General features: G+C 45.0%; 1 protein-coding gene across 1 annotated transcript in view; it reads right to left on the bottom strand.

Moving 5' to 3' along the window:
• Positions 1-22,415, bottom strand: part of slc5a9 (solute carrier family 5 member 9) — a 53,650-nt gene that overhangs the window by 25,949 nt on the left and 5,286 nt on the right. The window contains exons 3-5 of the mRNA XM_041934831.1: positions 10,474-10,578; positions 2,312-2,476; positions 2,117-2,222 (exon numbers count right to left, since the gene is read on the bottom strand). Coding sequence (XP_041790765.1) covers positions 2,117-2,222; positions 2,312-2,476; positions 10,474-10,578 — 376 coding nt within the window. The remainder of the gene's footprint in view (positions 1-2,116; positions 2,223-2,311; positions 2,477-10,473; positions 10,579-22,415) is intronic.

A 22,415-nucleotide genomic window follows, 5' to 3' on the forward strand; every position in this document is an offset into this window, starting at 1 on the left:
ACATTATAGTTTTAATGTACTCGGTCACTCATGTCCAAATTCTTTTTGGTATCCTTTATTTCATTTATCATTTTTATCCATCCATTCATCATCTGATTTTTCCTTCAGAATGCACTGTGGAGGTGCTGCTACATAATCTAACATGCCTATGGCACAGATTCTGCCGTCAGTGTTGCTGGTGCAGTTTTGTTAATGAGATATCGTCCAAAGTAGAAAGCTGGAGAGTCTTGCATGGAAGCAAAGAACAATCTGGCACTGAGTGAGTGTGGAGTGGACAGGTGGGCGTGGCTGGCAAGGCCAGGGACAGTGGAAAAGTATTGGCTGGGCAGGTGAACAGAAAGGAAGGGCAGCAGGTAAGAGAATGAGGACACTGTGACAAGGTCATACCTTGTGGCCCTCTCAGGTTACAAGTATATAAGAACCATCTGGCTGCAATAGACAAGTCTGGCCTTCCAGGCAAGTTTAAGGCATGGATCAACCAGCATGCAATTCTCCCGCTGAGCCTGTGGCCCTTGCTGGTGTATATCATCCAAGCGTCAACAGTTGAGGGCTTTAAGCGGAAGTATCTGGTGCTGGTACTGAGGTCAAGACAGGAAGAAAGTGGAATGGCCAAGTTGTGGTGGAGCAGGCTGAGTCCCACCTCCGACAGAGGATGCTTGTGGGCCAGGTGGCCTCTTGGTAGAACAGAAAGTGAGAGCAGGTATGGAGGAGGTGTGTGCCACTAGAGCTGTGGGAATGCATCAACAAAGAGCTTGGACGTGATAGCAACAGGAACTGGACCACTGGATATCTTGGTCCGAGCTAGACCCCAGTGTATCAGGTTCCTTGTCCTTTCAGTCACATGCTTCCAACTCCATCAAACCTCTTCTGCTGGGGCACAATTGAGACTCCTGCTTGAGCCCTGTGTTATTGGGCTAGGACACATTCTCAGCTGCTGCCCGAAAGCCCAGGGAGAGGGCTGCTATTGTTGGCGGCATGACCAGGTGCTGAAGACCATAGCTGAAACCATCTGCTTCATTGCCCATTCCAAATGGCAGAAACCAGCACAGCAATTCATCCCTTTCATTATGGCTGGAGAGAGGCCTATGTTATATACATATACTATACACAAATACACCATCTACGTATGTACTATGCGATATATTCTATCATATGCCGTTTTTTATTTTTCCATAAACTGTTCAGTCGGTCACAGTTCAGTCACTGGAAGAATGTGAAAAAGATAGCATTTGTATACTGATTTTAATTGACTCTCCTTACAAAATTAATCTAAAAAATGTAACAATATTCCATCCTTATTTGTAATTTTTCATTATTATACTAACCTTAACTTAATCTTCTAGGTTAATAACATTATTGATCAAAAGCTATATTGACTGACCCTTTGGACTTTTAGAAACAAATTAACGGGTTATCCTTGAGAGGAGCAAAACAAGCAAAAAAGTATGTTGACTCCTTTATGATGTGGATGTTGGGCACAAACGTTGGCAGTTTCTCTTTGAAGTTTGCCTGTCTTGTAGTACGGGATGCATGTTTCCCAGCTCTCTGTACTTCTCTCCCAGGTTTGCTGTGGCAGTTGCTCCATCAGTGTCTCTGGGGGCCTGATGATCTCCAGGAACCCCTCCTCAACAGGTCCTTAATCACCTCCTCCACAGTCTCAGGTTTCATCAACGTCTTTGACTCTTGGTCGTGCTGGATACAGGATTTGGAAATGGATTTGTCAGTCTTTCAGAACCTTCCAGACCTCTATGTATTCCCTTCACTTTTGAGAATGCAAGGAGTATAGTGTCCACTGTATCCACTGTTACCCCCTTTCACTTCACACTTTTTGGGGGTTTTAAATCATCTAGACGCTGCAGCTGATTGGACTGGTCTGATACGACATCATACAGTTTTATATCAGAACAAATAACAGATTCAACTGAGATTGTATTTGTGTTCTGATTCACCATTCAGTAAATGTAGGTCTAATTAATGAAGGAAATATAAAACAACTTTCAAGAGTTTTTTCTTTTCATTGTCATGATAATGAATTAAAGGACAAAGAATTGTGTGTGTGTGTGTGTGTGTGTGTGTGTGTGTGTGTGTGTGTGTGTAAGCATGTATGTGTGTTTACCTGCCACTGTGTAAGCAGCAGTGACCAGCAGCAGTATGCCTGTGGACAGATAGAGATCCCAGCCCAACGACACTTGGATGAACAATGCCCCCGAAAAGATATCTGTCTGTGTAATGCACACATATTTCAATTGTACACATGCCGCTTATATAATAAACGTAAATATCTTTGTGTGTGTGTGTGTGTGTGTCTTACAGATATTTTAGTGAACATGTAGAGGATGAGTGACAAAACAGACATGTATATGCGTATTCTCTGGCCTCCAAAACGTTTGGCCAGATATTCAGGCATGGTCACGACTCCACCAGAGATGTAGACTGGGATAAAAATCCAACCTAGAGCCACCAGGATCCATGCTGCCTACACAAACACACAAACATTCAAGTTACAACAAATTATTGTCAGCAATATCTGCCACTGAATAGTTTTTTACTTCATTGTCAATTTATTGAATAGTGTAGTGATTGTCACATCTGCCTCTCTGTCCTCCTTCTAACTACATCCCCCAGATCATCAGTGTTGCTTTGTGCATTTGCTTTCCAGCCTCTGTAATGCAACCTGAATCTGTACCTGGCTGCCACTACTGTTCACCTGATACTGTGCATATAACAGCAACATATAAAAGTGGCCAGGTTTTTCACCAATTCCATCTTTATAGGAGGGTGGCAATATTGTCAGAAGGCACGTGGGAGACACTGAAGTCAGTTGGAAGAAGGACCTGCGGTCTGACAAGACCTAAGATGGGCTTTCCACCCATAAAATTGAACACCATGTTTGGCCTAATCCAATCATCATAAAATGCCATTCCCAGCATGAAGCATGGTAGTGGCAGCATCATTCTGTGAAGGCACCTGAACCTAACCTTGGCAGCAGGTGCTGGAATGGTTGTGAGGGTACAGAGTAAAATGAGTGCAGCAAGATATAATAAGGCTTTTCACTCATGATCACCCCTTCCTTGTGGTGGAGGGGTTTGTGTACGCAAATGATCCTAGAAGCTTTGTTGTTTGGGGCTTATTGCCCCTGGTAGGGTCTCCCAAGGCAAACAGGTCCTAGGTGATGGGTCAGCCCCCAATGATGGAAAAAACAACTACAAGGAAGACTACGTCGCCAGGACTGGCGTTACTGGGGACCCACCCTGGAGCCAGGCCTGGTGTTGGGGCTCTCCGGTGCACCTGGTGGCCGGGCCTTTGCCCATGGGGCCCGGCCGGGCACAGCCCGAAAGAGCGTTGTGGGCCCACCCTCCAGTAGGCCCATCACCCGCAGGAGGGATCAGAAGGGGCCGATGCGGTGGGATTTGGGTGGCAGTCGTGGGCGGGGGCCCCGACGGCCCAATCCCTCGACTCTGAATCTGGCAATGGGGACACGGAATGAAAGGAAAGTACAGTAGTACCGGCTAGAGTCAGGCTCACCTCCGCACACAGTCTGGGTTCTGGAACCCAACTCATCGAGTGAGGCTGGACTCTCTTCTACTCTGGAGTTGCCCGCGATGAGAGGCAGCAGGCTGGTGTGGGCCTGCTTATAGCCCCCGACCTTAACTGCCATGTGTTGGAGTTTTCCCCGGTAACGGGAGGGTCGGAACCTTACGCCTTCGGGTTGGGGACAGATGCCTCACTGTTGTTTCGGGCTATGGGCCGAGCAGCTGTGTAGAGTAACGTGGGAGTCCATGTGAGGGGTGCTGGAAAGTGGTGTGACCATCATTCTAATGGGGGACTTCAACACTCACATGGGCAGCAACAGTGTTACCTGTTGGGAACATCTGGCGGAACCCTCTGTCAGAGGGGTTTTCAACTCGCACCTCTGGGAGAGCTTTGAACAGATCCTGAGGGAGGTTGGAGACATTGAGTCCGAATGGACCATGTTCTCCACCTCCATTGTGGATGCAGCTGTTCAGAGCTGTGGCCATAAGGTCTCTGGTGCCTGTCATGGTGGCAATCCCTGAACCCGGTGGTGGACACCGGAAGTAAGGGATGCCATCAAGCTGAAGAAGGAGTCCTATCGAGCTTGGTTGGTTCGTGGGACTCCTGAGGCAGCTGACGGGTACCGGCAGGCCAAGCGTGCTGCGGCCTGGGCGGTTGTGGAGGCAAAAACTCGGGTATGGGAAAAGTTTGGGGAGGCCATGGAGGAGGATTACTGGTTGGCCTCAAAGAGATTCTGGCATACCATCAGGTGCCTCAGAAGGGGGAAGCAGTACCCTGCCAATACTGTTTACAGTGGAGGTGGGGAGCTGTTGACCTCAACTGGGTATATCGTCGGGCGGTGGAAAGAATACTTTGAGGATCTCCTCAATCCTGTTGTCACACCTTCCGTGGAGGAAGCAGGGGTTGGGGACCCAGAGGTTGGCTCATCCATCACTCAGGCTGAAGTCACTCAGGTAGTTCGGAAGCTCCTCGATGGCAAGGCAACGGGGGTGGATGAGATCCGCCCTGAGTACCTCAAGTCTCTGGATGTTGTAGGGCTGTCTTGGCTGACACGCCTCTGCAACATTGCGTGGCAGTTTGGGACAGTGTCCCTCGTTGCATGTGGGAGGTGGTTTGGGAGTATGGAGTTCAGGGCCCTCTACAATGGGCTGTCCGGTCTCTGTATGACCGGAGCAGGAGCTCGGGGTCCCCCCGGAAGAGCAGGAGGAAGTGTAGAGGCCAGCTCTTTGTGGCCGCTATAGCCGCGGTAATTTATTGTTATTATTGTATTGTCACATCAAAGTGGGCGGGTCACGTGGTAGTGGTACGTCAGCATCAGAGGTGGTATAGTCAGCTGTTCACCTGCTATTGGGTTTTTTGAACTGAGAGGGGGTGAACGGGAAGTGCTACTTTTTGCCGCTTGATTTTGTCATTGATAGAATTCTTGCTTTCTGATGTAAGTGCTGTTGTAATCACTAATAAAAGCACGAAACAGTATACTTTTGGAGCAGGTGATTCATTCAACATAAACTTCAGCCAGGCGTCGGGCATGGTATGTTTTTTCCCTAATTCAGCCTCTCGGCGGCTACGTGGATCAGGATAGTCACCTATATTTGTCAGCAAAAAGCCGCAAGACAAAACGACGGATTGGAGCCTCAGGATCGCTTTGGGACGCACCTCATGGAGCAATTGGATAGTTGGATTCATTGATCCCATCGCGCCCGCGGCCACGTCTGAGAACGCAACAGGCGGACATCCTTCGCTGTGTCTGTGTCTTGTGTGTATGTAACCCGTTCTGTTTGGCTGTGATGTTGGCTTGTTGGAACGGTTTGAACGAGTTAGTGCCGTGTGGAAATCAGCGTTGTGGATGAGGTGTGTTGGTGCGCGACGCTGAATTGGCTTGTGTGATGTAGTGCCGTTTCGCTGGAAGGCTGCGGCCTGGTGTGGCTTTTGATTTGGCTGGTTTGGCTTGGATTTTCTTTGTAATTAATTTGTGTGTGGTAAAATGAGTGGTGTTGAGAAGACTGGTGGAACTGGTGGCAAAGAGGAGAAAAGAAAACCGATCCTCACTGAGAAAGCCCTTATGAATAAAATTGAATCAATGCAAAAGGAGTGCAAAAGGAAAGTGGATGATATAAAACGTTTGATATTGTCCACAAAAGAGCTCATGAAGGATGGGAAAAATGTTTCACTTGTGAAATCACAGATTGATGTAATTGTGCAATTGTCTGAAAATGCCACTGCTTTGCATGACTCTTTGTTGCCTTTAATTTCAAGTGATGAACAAAAAAGGCAAAATGAATGGTTTTCAAGAATTTACAAATGGAAAGAAGGATTTGTTCAGGAAGCCTGGTTTAAACTGAACACTGGATGCTTAAGCAAAGCTCTGTCAGAGACCCAGGTAGCTGGAACACTCCAGCAGGAGGAGGCCTTGGAAATGGAAACACAGCTGGATATGGAAGGTGGAGGAGAGCATCAACTTAACCAAAACCTGAATCCTCAAATTGACGATCAAGAGGAAATGGCTTCTCTGCAGCAAAATTGCCAAAATGATGTCGAGGATGAAATGATACAGCTTCACCAACATCCTCAAACCGATTACCAGGATACAGTAGCACCCACGGACAGCATATCAAATCTGAGCAGCAAGTTGAGTGGTTCAAGATCTAGGGGTTTCTTCTGCTGCTTCTGCGCGTCTCAAAGCTGAGGCCGAAATGGCTGCCTTGTTGGCTCGGCAAAGGTTGTTCAAAGAAAAGCATGCTCTTGAAGAACAGGAAGAGCAATTAAGAAAGCGGAAAGAGCAACTTGAGCTGGAGGCTGAGATAGCAGCATCAATGGCAAAAGTAAAGGTTTTCGAATCCTCTAGCTCAAGCGTTCACAGTCGTAGGGATCGGAAAAAGGATGGCATGGAGTCATATTTTAAAAAAGGTCTCAACATTCCTGCAGAGCCCTTCGTGCCGAATAAGGGTGGACAGTATGGACAGATGCTGCCTGTAACTGTGAAGCTAAGTCCACACTTTGGAGGTGCAAGGCCAAAGTCACCTATCAGAAACAGAGTTAGTTATCTCCACCAGGGGCCCCCAGTGCTCCTAAAACCAGACACTGCAGTCCCTAATGCTGCAGCGCCCCCTGTGTCTCAACATGAAGATGTGCATGGCCATTTTTCCAGCCACAGCAGTGAACACAATATTATGTCTATATTGGAAAACCAGAACAAAATGACATCAATATTAGTGCATCAGCAAACTCTTGCCTCACTGCCAAAGAGGGATATTCAAATTTTTTGATGGCAATCCTTTGCAGTACTATGCTTTTTTGCAGGCCTTTGAACACACCATAGAAGCAAAGACTCAGGATCCTGTGGACCGCCTGTTTTATCTGGAGCAATACACCAGTGGGCAGCCACAACAACTTGTTAGAAGCTGTCATCACCTAATTGATGGTACAGGATATGCCACAGCGAAGGCTTTACTACATGAACATTTTGGAAATGAGCATCATATAGCATCTGCTTACATGAATAAGATATTTTCATGGCCACAAATTAAGTCAGAGGATACAAAGGCTCTACAAGCATATAGTTTGTTCCTGTGTGGATGTCGTACTGCCATGAAGGATGTATATAATCTGTGTGACTTGAACACACCAGCTAATATGCTTGTTGTCGTCAAGAAACTGCCCTACAAGTTGAGGGACAAGTGGCGAACAGTGGCATATGATATTCAGGAGAAGTGCAGCAGAAGGGCCATGTTTTCTGATATTGCTTTCTTTGTTGAATGGCAAGTGAAGGTGGCCATCGACCCCATATTTGGAGATATACAGGATCCTCCGACAGTTGGTGCAAGTAAAGACAGTGGCAAAGTAAAACCTGTTCATCGACCAAAGTCTAGAGAGGAGTAGTTTTTCCACGACTGTTACGACACTTGAAAAAGGGCCTCATTCAGAGAAGAGTAGTGTCAAAGATGGAACTGAGAAGACTTGTCTCTACTGTAAGAACAGTAAACACACGCTGGATTCGTGCACTCTATTGGAGAGAAAAGCGCATAGTGAGAAGATGGAGTTCCTGAAAACTAATGGAGTTTGCTTTGGCTGTCTGTGCATTGGGCATGTCAGTAAAGAGTGCAGGAAACGTCTCTCATGTAAATTATGTGGCTCACGACATCCCAGCATGCTGCACATCCATCGGAAGGAAAGAGAAGCAGAGGCAGAGAAAGACAAGACCGAATCAGCAAGTGCTGTGGACAGTGTTCTTGTTAAAGTGAACACCGGTGGTCTCACTGGGGCCGGTGATCGGGACTGCAAGCTTGCCATCGTGCCAGTCAAAGTGAAGTCGGCAAAGGTCAAAAGGTTGTGGAAACCTATGCCTTTTTAGACCCAGGAAGTTCAGCCTCTTTCTGCACAGTGGGTCTGATGGAAAATCTGAATCTCTCTGGGAGGAAAACGAAGATTCTTTTGCGCACTATGGGCCAAGAGAAAGTTGTGGAGAGTTGCGTTGCCTCTGCCTTGGAAGTTGCTGGATTGGACAGTGACACATACTGTGAAATGCCAAATATTTTCACACAACGAGAAATGCCTGTTAACAGAAGCAACATTCCACGTCAGAAGGACCTGGAGAAGTAGCCTCATCTGAGACATGTCCATCTACCAAAAATAGACATGGATGTGGAGATGTTGATTGGTATGAATGTGCCCAGAGCGTTGGAGCCCCTGGAGGTCATCAGGAGTGTGGATGGAGGGCCATATGCTGTGAAGACCATGCTTGGCTGGACTGTAAATGGACCACTTGGCGACTGTGGTGATCCTCTAATGTGTCAGCCTGGAGTTTTCATCAACAGAATTGCTGCTGTCACACTAGATGAGCTCTGGAACCAACAGTTTAAGACAGACTTTCCTGAAAGTAGTCAGGAGGAGCAAGCAGGGTTGTCAAGGGAGGACCACAGGTTTCTGGAAATGGCTGGAAAAACTGTGAAGCTGGTGGATGGCCATTATAGTGTCGCCTTACCTTTGAGGGACAGGAAGGTCAGCATGCCGAACAACCGCAAAATTGCTGAGCAACGCACCACCAGCCTGAAAAGGAGATTCATCAGGGATGCATCATTCCACAAAGACTACACTGCATTCATGAATGACCTGATAAAAATGGATATGCTGAGAGAGTGCCACACTCAGATCTGGACCGCAGTGACAGCAAGGTGTGGTATACCATCCCCAGAAAAGGAAGATCCGCGTTGTTTTTGATTGTGGGGCATCATACAAAGATGTGTCGCTTAATGTGCATCTTTTGCAAGGAGCACGCTGATTGGTGTCTTGACCAGGTTTAGGAAGGAGCCCATTGCTCTGATGTCTGACATTGAGGCTATGTTCCTTCAGGTTCGTGTGTCAGAGGAAGATGTGGACTTGTTGTGCTTCCTTTGGTGGCCCAATGGAGACTTCCAAAGAGATATGGCAGAATACAGGATGGTCGTCCATTTGTTTGGCGCTACATCATCCCTGAGCTGTGCTAATTTTGCTCTACGGAGGTGCGCCGAAGATAACAAGGAGCTTTTTAGCCAGCAGGTGTTTGAAACCATCATGCACAGTGTTTATGTTGACGACCTCCTGACCTCGGTAGCTTCAGAACAGGAAGCTATGTCTCTGTATCAGACTTGAGAACCATCTGTGCCAGGTGAGGTTTTCATTTGACTAAATGGAGCAGCAATGGTTGTGGTGTGCTGACAGCAATACCAGAGGAGGAAAGAGCAAAGGAGGTTAAGGATCTGGACCTGGATCAGGACGTCTTACCAGTGGAGAGGGCCCTGGGGGTGAGATGGTGTGTACAGTCTGATATCTTTAAGTTCAGTGTAACCATCAGAGACAGACCGTTGACCCGAAGAAGAATTTTGTCAACCGTCAGCTCTTTCTATGATCCTCTAGGGATGCGTAACTTCATCCCTGGGGACATAGTGCTTATAGTGGATGATTCTGCACCTCGGAATTCCTGGATTATTGCAAGGATTAAAGAGGTAGTGCCAGATCGAAAAGGATTTGTATGGCAGGTACGCATCAAGCCCCGGACCAGCACTCTCTGCAGGCCTGTGACCAAGATTTGCCTTCTTCAGGAGTCTGAATTGTGAAGTCTGTTTTTTGTTTTTTTTGGCTTCACCTTAGTATGTTTTTGCTTGTTTGACTTGACTTTAGTGATTATTCACTCTAAAGAAAGGACAAGTGCTAGTAACCTCTGTCCTGACATGACTTTTCTTGACTTAAAGGGAGAATGAATCAAAGAACTCACATAATTGATGATCAACAATTTGGATTCAGAAGAAAATCATCTTGTGTTGAAAAGAGCAAATACTGTAAGAAAGAGGGAATTGCATTGTACTGTTTATTATTTTTTATATTATATGAATTTTGATATGGTTAATATTCTGTAATTATTACTCATTGCTATGTATTGATGGTAATAATTAGGGGCCTGAATGTGGCATGGCCAGCTCTTTGTGGCCGCGGTAATTTATTGTTATTATTGTATTGTCACATCGGAGTGGGCGGGTCACGTGGTAGTGGTACGTCAGCATCAGAGGTGGTATAGTCAGCTGTTGGGTTTTTTGAACTCAGAGGGGGTGAACGGGAAGTGCTACTTTTTGCTGACCGCTTGATTTTGTCATTGATAGAATTCCTGCTTTCTGATGTAAGTGCTGTAATCACTAATAAAAGCACGAAACAGTATACTTTTGGAGCAGGTGATTCATTCAACATAAACTTCAGCCAGGCGTCGGGCATGGTATGTTTTTTCCCTAATTCAGCCTCTCGGCGGCTACGTGGATCAGGATAGTCGCCTATAGGAAGTGTCTGGGGAGAGTGAAGTCTGGGCATCCCTGCTTAGACTGCTGCCCCCGCAACCCGGCATTGGACAAGCGGAAGAAGATGGATGGATGGATGGACTCATTATCACCACTGATCCCAGACCATATTTCTTACATTCCATTCAAATGCCCCAACAGCGATGCCTCCAGCTGCTCCTGTTCCCGCTAGACCAATAAACAAACCGCTGCCAACATTACTGGACATCAGAGACGCTCCAATCTGTAAACACATACAGATAAAACATGATAAGAGGAAAAGCTGATATTTACTTAAAAATTTAATTCTTTAGTTGAAAGGTTTCGTTGAACAAAGTTGAATTTGTAGAATGTTTGAAAACCATTTAAATTACAGCCTGTGTAATTATTTAGTACTTAAAATAGTTACACAGTGTGCAATGTAAAATATCAATAAAATATTTACTGCGAACCTATACTGAGACAAATATTTAAGCACAGGGGACAATGACAAAAGATTAGGGAACAAAGGGATAAAGAGAGAGTACCTCTGTAATAATTACCGGCCACTTTGATATTATTACTGGGTCACATGGCAGAAGAAGTGGTGGAAAGGGGTAAGAGTGTTGATATTGCAAAGAAATTAGGCATGACATAATTATGTTCACAAATGGTAAATAGACTGGTCTGCCGACCACTCAAAGTGCTTTACAACACGAGCCAAATGCACCTCTGACTTCTCATTGGCACGACAATGCAGGTTTTTGTGGTTTTCTGGTTTTTCTGGTTTTAAAACCTGCCTGAAGCCTTCTGCTCCCATACTGTCTGTGTCGTGCATTTTGAGTCCTGACTCTCGAGCCTGGGAATTGTGTCAGTTATGTTCCCAGGTCCCACATCCCAGATGAGTGAGCGCTGACTCCAGAGCAAGCCCATGTATTTGACTATTTTAATGTCAGGCTGGGAGTTGAGAGATGAATTACACATATCTTACTGTTAAGTTTACTGCCAAGAAAGCAAGACAAGTTACTTTTTTCATTCTATGTATGGTACAATAAGTCCATCTCATTTATTTGCTTAAATAAATGATTGAAATTGATTTGAGTTTGTATAGTGCTGCTGTACTAAAATGCACCACCAATTGGAAGTTATTGTAATGCATATTAAATGCATTTCTATAAAATCCTCTGAAGCCATGGTTGCACCATTGGCCTCGTAGCCAATTTCAGCCAAGGAAAAGCATTTAGGGACCTATGTGTACAAAACATCAAAGAGCTGCAAGAAGCAGTTGTCCCATCTGAAAAACAGGCGTGGAAAAAAAAGGAGCCACAAGGTTGAAAAAGGGCTCGAAGCCCTCCCTATAGTGCTATTAAACCTGAAATCCACTCCAAATGCAACAATGAAAGTCAGCCCACATGAGATTTTGACAGGAAGAAAAATGCCCTGTCCATTTACTGCTGCACCAACAGACAGAGCAACTGGATCCATAAGACACACAGTGTGACACAAGACCCTTCAGAGAGAACATGGACTGAGGTTTGGACTGACTTTGGAACCTCACTGACTGATAATGACTACAACTCTGGAAATGAAACCCTACCAGAGACTGGACAGACCTCAACTGACAAAACCCTCCAAAAAAGACTCCACTAGTTGAGCCCCAGATGGCTCCATAATTCGAGCCCCTTAAAACAATGTCTGAAAAGTTAGCAGAACACTCGGGGTTAGACAATCCGCTAACTGATTGGCTAGACAGAACCTTTGGCAAGTGAAAAACTTTTATTATGTCTGTGTTTCTTTCACTAGTTGTAGCAGTGACTGTGTTAACCTTATGTGGATATTGCTGCATACCTTGCAGGCACCTCTATCTAAAGTGTATTACCACAGCCAATTATAAATTCCCCACCTCCTTATCAATTATAACAGCATGCAGTTGAAATTGTTCTTCTGGTCTCCCTCTCTGAGCCTGGAGAGGATGAGACTGAAGCTTACAAGGATGTTGACGACAACGAAGACTGCTGTTTGTAGTCCTGAACCCCTATAGATATACTGATTTTGATAAGGTTACCACATACCCCTAGCATTGCATACACATAGAGGCATGAGACTCATAGTTTTCTCTTATGATTACTGCCTGCCTATTTGGGCTAACCTATAAAGGTAGGAGGAACTGTGTTGACGTCAGGTGTTCAACCCGGAAGGGGCAAACGGTCTTTGACCGCTGTGGCACGGAGGGATTACTGCGAAGCTGTGTGTTTGGTCTTCCATATTTTTCACGATAAGAAAGCAATAAAAGTATTGTATTATTGTATTACAATATAGTATAGTATTATTACAGGAGAGACGGGGGAGGAGCTACTTTGCTAATGCTAATGCCAGCTGTGGAGCATCGGACCATCGCATGGCGCCCAACGCAATGCAAGGAGGTATGTGTAGCGCTACACTCTTTGATGGCCATCTAATTTGTGTGCACACATAGATATAAATCCAATGCATTGGTAACCGGCGCGCTGCTAGTAGACCCGGTAGTGTGACTAGCAGTTTTGAAACTCAGACTCAAAAACGGGTGGTTAAACTGACGGCTAAAGCGCTTGCCAAAAAATTGGACAGGTTGCAAAATGGCAGAAAGGCCAAACTAAATAAAGCAACTACTCTGAGAAATGTAATTCAAAATTTAATGTCAAAAGGTGAAAACACCAAGGTTCAAAATGCTCTTGATGATCTGATTGAAATGTGTGAAGAAGCAAAATGCATGCATGATTCTGTTGGTTTTGCTGCCATGTGATGAAAGAGAAAAACATGAAATATGGTTCAAAGCCAAAATGCTTTCAAATGATGAGTGTATTGCCAATGTGAAAATGTGGATTTCTTCCGATGAGAGTAATGCACATGAAAATGATGTTGATGATGATGTAAATCCAGATGACAGTGTTTCAAATGTTGGTAGCAAGCATTCAAGCCAAAGGAGTGGTTATAGTGGAAAATCAAGTATCACGTCCTCTGCTTGGATTAAAGCTGAGGCACAGAGAGCTTCACTCATTGCCCGCATTGCAGCTTTAAAAGTGAAACATGCTCTCGAAGAGGAGAAACAGCAGCTGAGAAGAAGGAAAGAGCAGCTGAAGTTGGAAACTGAGCTAGCTGCCTCTGCTCCTAAGTTGGCAGTACTACAGGCCTCTAACTTGAAAGGCACATCTCAAGCACCTTCAAATGGCATGAATTCTTATGTGGAAAGGGAACAAAGGAAAGGGGATGTCAGTGTCTTAAACCCAAAGGCAAAGGAATTCAAGCCTGAAACCTGTAAATCAACACAACAAAATGACATGACAAAAGTGTTATTACTGCATGATAACACAATGGATGTGCATTCAAAGGAAACAGTTCAATTGTTAAAAAAGATTTCAAATCCTCAACATATTCCCAATCAACAGCAACAGGAAAACAATCGCCTGGGATTGTGACCCTTTGCAGGATCAACGTGCAACTGCTCACATTAAGGATGAGGAAGTAAAATCCGCATATCCCCAACCAGTCAATCAAAATCCATCTGGAGACCTTCTTTCCATCATGCAGAGGCAAAATGAAATTACAGCAGCTCTGGTACAACAGCAGCAGTTACTGTCTCTACCACCAAGAGATATCCCCATATTTGATGGTGATCCTCTCCAATACAGAGCCTTCATTAAGGCCTTTTAGCAAGGAGTGGAGGGAAAGGCAGGAAAAGCGGATTGTCTGTACTACTTGGAGCAGTTCACTAGAGGACAACCACGGGAACTGGTGTGTAGCTGTCAACATATGGCTCCTGAGCGTGGCTATGCAGTGGCAAAGGGTCTGCTAAAGGAACATTTTGGTAACCAATACAAGACTGCAACTGCGTATATGGAAAGGGCATTGGCCTGGCAATCAATAAAATCGGAGGACATGAAAACACTCCAGGCCTATTCTTTATTCTTACGCGGCTGCTGCAATGTAATGGAGGAACTGGAGTACATGCAGGAGCTTGACATGCCTTTAAACATGAGAGCCATCATTTCGAAGTTGCCATTCAAAATGAGAGAACGATGGAGAACTAACGCTCACTGATCTAGCTTCAGTGATTTGGTCACATTTATTGAGCGTCGTGTCAGCATTCTTTCTGACCCTCTGTTTGGTGACATACAAGATCAATCAATTAGTGCCACTGGGAGCAAAACATTTACCACCACCATGGAACCACCTGAAGAAGTTAAAGAGCCAACATTTCATCCAGGGAAGGCTGAACGTGTAGGATGCCTCTGCTGCTCTCGGAATCACTCATAAGAGGAGTGTAAGCAGTTTAAGGGAAAGAAGCACAAGGAAAAACTTCTCTTTTTGAGGGAAAAGGCGGTTTGCTTTGCTTGCTTATGCTCTTGGTCACATGAGCCAGGATTATGAGAGGCGCTTGACATGTCAAGTTTGTAGTCAAACTCATCCCACTGTGCTTCACATCAAAAGACAAACTGCAGCTCTGGAACAGGAAAGAGAACCATCAAAACATTCTGGTTCACTCACAACATGTGGACATACAGGGGCCAGTAAGGACCGGTGTGTGTTATCCATCCTTCCTGTAAAGGTCCAAGCATCAAAGGGAAATCACATTATAAGTACTTAAGCCTTCTTGGATCCTGGCAGCTCAGGCACATTTTGCTCCGAACATCTGATGCAGAAGTTGAATGTTACAGGAAAACGAACAAACTTCCTGCTGCGTACAATGGGACAAACAAAGGTGACTCCAGCCCACTCATTATTTCGTGTAGAGGTATTTGGTCTGAGATTATCACACAGCAGAAGATGCCAGTCACTACCGATGACATGATTATATCTGAGGACCTGTGTAAGTGGCCATACTTATCCAAGGTGCACATCCCCAGCATAAAGGCAAACGTTGACCTGTTGATAGGAACCAACGCACCCAAACTTTTGGAACCATGGGAGGTCATTAATAGCCAAGGTAGTGGTCCATATGCTGTTAAAACTGTGCTAGGATGGGTGGTTAAGGGACCGCTGGATGGAGGCAGCAATATGGACCCAGAGCTTCACTCAGCTACAGTGAACCGAGTGTCTGTGTGTAAACTGGAAGAAATGCTGGCAAACCAATACAATCAAGAGTTCAACGAAAGAAATCTCAAGTTTCTTAAAATCGTGGAAAATTCAGCAGTTCTTAAGGAGGGAAAGTACTGTTTGAAGTTGCCCTTTAGGAAAGGAGAGGTTTCTCTGCCTTAGGTTAAAGGCTATGTTGTTGGAACGAAGTCTCCCAAGGAAGCATTTAGAAGCTTCTGTGGTGGATCCTTCTGAGACCTCTAGTCAGGATGATTCTGCAAAGGGAGAGAGACAGCAGATCACATCTCAGCCCAGGAGCAACATGTTGACACTGGATGAGCTAGTGAATGCAGAAATTGTGATCATTTGCTTTTGCCAGCACCAGAGGTTCAGCGAAGAGGTTTCCAGTTTGTCATCAAAAAGAGCAACTGTGAATCGAGTCCCATATACAGGTTGGACCCAGTTTTGGGGGATGGACTTTTGAGAGTCAGAGAAAGATTGAGCAGGGGATCAATGCCAGAGGAAGCTAAGCATCCACTCATTGTCTCCAAAGAGCAGCATGTTTCTATGCTCATTCTCAAACATGTACATCAAAGTCTGGTCCATGGAGGGCAAAGTCACACTCTGTCTGCTGTGAGGAGAATTATTTTGGATCACCAATGCCAATTCAGCAGTTAGGAAGATTGTTGCTGAGTGCGGCTTTTGTAGACGCTATAATGGAAGAGCAGTGGAACAAAGGATGGCAGATCTTCCTGAGGCAAGAATCCTTCCTGATCTACCACCATTTACCAACACAGGAGTAGATTACTTCGGACCAGTCAAAGTGAAGAAAGGAAGAGCAACCTGCAAACGCTACGGTGCTATATTTACCTGTATGGCCAGCAGGGCTGTTTATCTAGAGGTGGCACCTCTAGATAAACCTCTAGATTGCGCCTCTTTGACACTAAATCTTGCCAAATGTGACTTCAGCAAAGCCACTGTCACCTATCTGGGGCGACAGGTGGGCCAGGGCCAAGTCAGACCCCTTGCAGCTAAAGTATCTGCCATAGCTAATTTTCCAGTCCCGAGCTCGCGTAAAGCACTTCGCCGCTTCCTAGGTATGGCAGGATACTATCGGAGCTTCTGTCGTAATTTTTTCTCTGTTGTCCAGCCCTTGACTTCGCTAATGAGTCCCAAAGTCGACTTTGTATGGTCCCCTACTTGTCAACATGCTTTTGATAGCGCTAAAACACTTCTTAGCCACACCCCGTCCTTGCAGCTCCCGACTTCTCCCAACCATTTAAACTGGAGGTGGATGCCTCTGCCGTGGGAGCTGGGGGTGTCCTTTTGCAGGAAGATAGTGATAACACACGGGGTGTTAAAGTTTAATAAACACCAAATAAAATATTCAACCATAGAGAAAGAAACACCTGCTTTATTATGGTCACTCCAGCATTTTGAAGTGTGTTTTTTTTTCATATTTTTTGAAGCGCATGTACAACCACAATTAGCAACTCATGCGGTGGGCACTGATCATGCAGGATTACAACCTACAGATTCAGCATAAAAGGGGTTCTGAAAACATTATTGCTGATGCGCTGTCCAGATCATAACGATGACCTTGTGATTACTTCTGTTTTTGTACCAAACCTTACTGTGTGGGTTTGCTTCTGAAGGGGAGGGGTGATACGGCCGCTGCGTATTCTGGAGAAGTTACCCCCCCTTTCCTTAGTATGCATTAGTGTTTGTGTGTGTTTGCGTGTGTGTGCATTGGAGTCTGCCCTGCTGCTCCCAGGATGCCTTGCGGCGGAAGCTAATTGAAGCTTGGATCTCCTGACTCCGTCCACCTGCGCTCATGGCAGCACAAGAACAAGCCATAAGCACAAGAGTCATCGAGGCCAGGATCTACCAGAGTAGATCAGACCCAAGATGCAGACTGTGCAAAGCCCCTGAGACAGTCCAGCACATAGTAGCAAGATGTAAGATGCTAGCTGGATCAGCATACATGGAGAGGCACAACCAAGTGGCTGGGATAGTATACAGAAACGTCTGCAACCAGTATGGAATAGAAGTACCCAAATCCCAATGGGCCATACCACAGACAGTGGCTGAGAGCAACAGGGCCAAGATTCTATGGGACTTCAGCTTCCAGACTGACAAACAGCTCCTGGCTAACCAACCAGACATAGTGGTGGTGGACAAAGAGCAGAAGAGGGTGGTGGTAATAGATGTGGCGATCCCAGCGGACGCCAACATCAGGAAGAAGGAGCACAAGAAAATTTAGAAGTATCAAGGGTTGAATGAGCAGCTGGAGCGGATGTGGAAGGTCAAGGCTAGCGTGGTCCCTGTGGTAGTGGGGGTACTCATCAACATCAAGGAACAACATCTGAAGCCTCACTCCAGAAGAGCGCAGTCCTAGGAACAGCCAAGACACTGCGCAGAACCCTCAAACTCCCAGGCCTCTGGTAGAGTATATATATATATATATATATGTATATATATATATATATATATATATATATATATATATATATATATATATATAAAATAATCAAATCAATATATATCAGGGGTGGGTGTAACAATACACAAAAATCTTGGTTCGATACGTACGCCGGTTTTGAGGTCACGGCTCGGTTCATTTTCGATACAGTATTTCGTAACAAAATGCAAAACCTAGATTTACTTACTTACTGTTTTATACAAACAGGAAAATGAAATAAATGCAAAGTGCTGCCTGGTAGTAAGTTGAATAAAATTCTCAAATAAACAACAGATGTGTGAAATATTATTTAAAAAATAAACTCCTTGTAATTAGCTTTTAACAAAACAAGTAAAGTGCAGCAATAACAGTTCCAGCATGAAGCCCTGATCAGTTTTACACAACCGAAGTGTTCCCAAGCAGGAGACTTTAGCGACAGGGGAGGGTCTTCAAGCTCCGGTTTACTGCTCGCAGTAGCCATCATGCGCACGGGCTGCACGTGTAGCTGCGGCAGAACATAAAGAAATGCAACTTCCGGCCTGTGAACTCACCCATGCACAGCCCCGTACCGAACCAAACGTCACGTACCGAAACGGTTCAATACAAATACATGTATTGTTATATATATTAGGGTGCATCAAAAAACACAATTCTTGAATTTTGATATGGCTGGGTGCTTAAAGTGTTCCAATATGTTGAAACAACACATGCAAAATATTATTCCAAAACATTATTATTTAGGGGTGCCACCGCACATCTGTTTTGTTGGATGAAGTGGTAAACAGTGCTCAACGGTTGCCATAGAGATCTGAGGTAAGCAAAGACTGCAGCTCAAAAACACTGAGGTGATTTTATGTTTTTGTGTTGTTATGTATATTCTTATTACATATTACTACCATATTTGTAGTTGTTTCTTTGTATATTTACATAATTTGAATGAAATGTCATATTTATAGGTATTTGGTAGTCATTGCATCTAGCTAACATTAGCTAGCCACAATCTCCCAAGCCAAGTGCTCCAGTAAAGCTGCAGCAAAACAATTGAAGAAAATGGAGTGCAGACTTGATGCCACATTTCCGCTGTGGCCTCCAAATGTTGAGAAGCTGACTGATAACCCTGAAGACCTAGCTTTCTTGGCCAGCATAAAGACAGACAGAGTTGCCACATTTGGTGCATTAGATAAAAACCTGCAGCTCAAGCTGAAGCGACGAGAGGAGCGTGCCGTTGTGAAAAGGAGCTGGAGAAAATGATGGCAATGTCCAGCTTGGTGTCGGAAAGTGATGAGGAGCAAGAGGATGATAGTGACACAGTCTGTCCACCATCTGAGGGCAAACCATCCCTCAAGTATAAGAAGACTGGAACAAACGTCTTCATTCCACATGACATCCTTAGCCGACCAAGTGTTGTGTCACTGGCTACAAGGTTGAAGATGTCACCAATGCAACAGGCTGCCTTCACACGTGGTGATTGTACACATCTCTCTGCATCCTATGCAACAGCTGACCGTGCCAGACGGCAAGTGTTGGAGACAATTAGTGAGGAACAGTACAAGCAGTGGACACCACCTCCACTGTGCACCCTACACTGGGACAGCTGGTGAACACCGATGCTCAGCAATGTGCACCAGTTGGAGGAGTGTCTTACAGTGGGGGTCGGAGATGCAGAGTGGCTGAAACTGCTTGGTGTCCCGGCGCATAAGAAGCAGGCCGATGAGGCATGTGGAGCGATTATTGCCGATTGACATGCAAGTTGCTGCAGGATTGGTGCTGTACTGACCAGGTTGTCAACATGGCATTTGACACCACTGCATCAAACACTGGCCATCTCACAGCAGCCTGCATTGCCACACAGCTCTCACTGGGCTGACCACTGCTTTGGTCTGAGTGCAGGCACCACATTGGTGAGGTCCTCCTGAACCAGGTTTTCGCAGACCTGACGGTGGAGTCATCACGCTCACCAGAGGTTACCTTGTTCACATGTCTGAGAGAGAACTGGAACCTGTTACCACAAGAATCCAGCAACCAATGGTCCCGCTACATTCCTGGCAACACAGAGCAACCATTCCTGGGCAGGTTACGTGCTGAACTTGTCAGGTGCGCAAAAGAAGTGATTGACTACATTGACTACTACATGGTGAAGAGCGGACTCCTGTGACCTTCCAACAACCGGGAGCGCTCCACAGGGCACGATGGATGGCCAAGCTGCTCTACACTCTCAAGCTGGCCTTGATGGAGCAACACACCTCATTGCTTCCCCAGAGCACAATCACCATACGGCAGCAGGTGCCGAAAATTCGGCAAATTTGCCAACTTAATCACACACATCTACGCAAAGTGGTGGCTGACCTGTGAGAAAGCTGTAGATGCTGCCTGGAATGACCTCACACTCTACCATCACCTGCAGACATACAAGGCTGTAGATGAAGGCCTTGCGACATCAGCACTGGAGAGTCATCGCTGGTAACTGACAGGTGAGATGCTACCCCTGGCTCCCCACCCTCTTGCCAACCACCAGCTTGGCTGACCTCGCCAATACAGATTGCTGGTTTGGGATGCACCAGCTGCACATTGATCCAGCATTTCTGTTTTTGGATGTGAAGGAATGGGCTACCAATGCTGGGTTCAAAAAAAGTCAGGTCAATGTCCATGCAATGAATGTGGTCAATGACTGTGCCCAGCGTGGCGTCAAGCTCACATCTGACTTCGTCGCAGTGTCCAGGAACGAGCAGCACCTGCAGAATGTGCTGCAGGCAGTTGAACATGACCGCAACCAACAGCCAAACCTCCGCTGCTGCAAACGCAAGCTAATTCCTGAATAGGAATCTCTCTCAGGTGGCAGGTGGGGAGACATATCTGGGGGGAGATGCACTGGTGATGTTCAGAGTTCAAGTTGCATTTCCTCTGTCTCCCCCTGTTGATGTTGCTTAGTGGAGTGGAGTCTGGCACAGACTGAGCAATTAAGATAGAAATTTAGTTAATATTAGCTCTAATTCCTGTGAGTTGCTAGTGAGATAGCCACTAGAAGGGGTTTGTTCCTTTAAGTATGTCAGACAGTATTGCCCCGTGTTTAACAATAAAGTGTTTAAACTTTATATGTGTGTCTGTCCGATAATCCATCACTGCTGCACAAAACTCAGGGTAAGGCTATGTGAACATGTCCCACTGACAGCCATTTATCTCGTCTATAGGACAAAAAAATGAAGAATCTTGAAAGTTGAATTCTGAGAAATGCCCAAGTTGCCCAAAGGCTAAACAAACTAATTCTACTTTGATATCCCTATAGAACAACAGTACTGTATAGAAGTTCACTGTACTCAACATTTCCAGGTCACCTTTTTGGCAATTAGACTAAATATTGCACATTTTTCGAAATGTTAATTTATGTTAATTGGAACAAAATGCAATGCCAGCCAAATTGATATGATGAAATTAAAATTTCCCATCCAAATTTGATGCCCCCTAATATATATATATATGTGTGTGTGTGTGTGTGTGTGTGAGTGTAAAATAATTAAATAAAATAAAATAATCAAATCAAAAGTCAGCAGAAGAGGGGTTATATATGAAATCGTAATGCAAATGAAAGCCACTGCAATGGTACAACAAGACAGGGGAAACAACATTGAACCCACTCACTCTTAACCACACTCTCAACCTTGTTCTGACATATGGTGTTGAAATTTAACGTTTAATAATCTCTTCACAGCGTCCTCTTTTCTTGGCCCATTATTTAATAACTTTTGAATTATTTGAATATTGAATATTTGACTACATGCCATTCGGCAAGACAATCCTACACTGTCTCTCTGACAGTGCTGTATCCAAGGAAGTGATTACATCTGCATTTAATTCAATGCCATGTCTTAATACAACAGATGACTTCTATGCTAACTCACTGTGTATGACACTGACCTGCCCCTCTAAAAAAGAAGATAATAAGCAGAGGAATTTCACTCGATGGCATACACCCAAACCTGTAAATTAAAGCAAATATCATGAAAACTTGAAATGAAACTAGGCAACTAGGCTGCTTAAAGAACTTCTATACCTGATATGATTAACCTGTCTTTATCAACAGTCCTTGAAAGAAAGTGTAATTAAAATTCTTCTAAAAAAGCTTCTCTTGATGCAGGGGTTTAAGCCAACTATAGACCTATATCTACCCCCCCCCCCCCCCCCCCCCCCCTCACTAAAATCCTAGAGTAGTCGCCAATCAGTTGTGTGACTCATTTTATGAGTTTAAAGTCAAAGTCAAAGTCAGCTTTATTGTCAATTCTGCAGTATGTACAAGACAAACAGAGAATCGAAATTGTGTTACTCTCAACCTCTGTGACAAGACATATATTAAAAAGAAATAAAAGAAAGAGAGTTTAGTATTGCAAATGTATATGGTAGTGCAAAAAGAAAGAAGTTAGCTTATCCACTGGTGGAGATTAAAGTGTCTGTGTGTGTTTTCCTGAGGGGAGGAGTTCACATCAGTGAGAGAGTTTGTAGAGTCCAGGGTGTGTACGTGTGTGTGTGTGTGTGTGTGTGTGTTAGTGTGTGGTGGGGGTGAGGGGGGGCAGCAGGGGGGCGGGAATTTCAGAGTC

The sequence above is a fragment of the Chelmon rostratus genome, chromosome 4 (genome assembly GCF_017976325.1).
Source record: "Chelmon rostratus isolate fCheRos1 chromosome 4, fCheRos1.pri, whole genome shotgun sequence".
Lineage (NCBI taxonomy): Eukaryota > Metazoa > Chordata > Actinopteri > Chaetodontiformes > Chaetodontidae > Chelmon > Chelmon rostratus.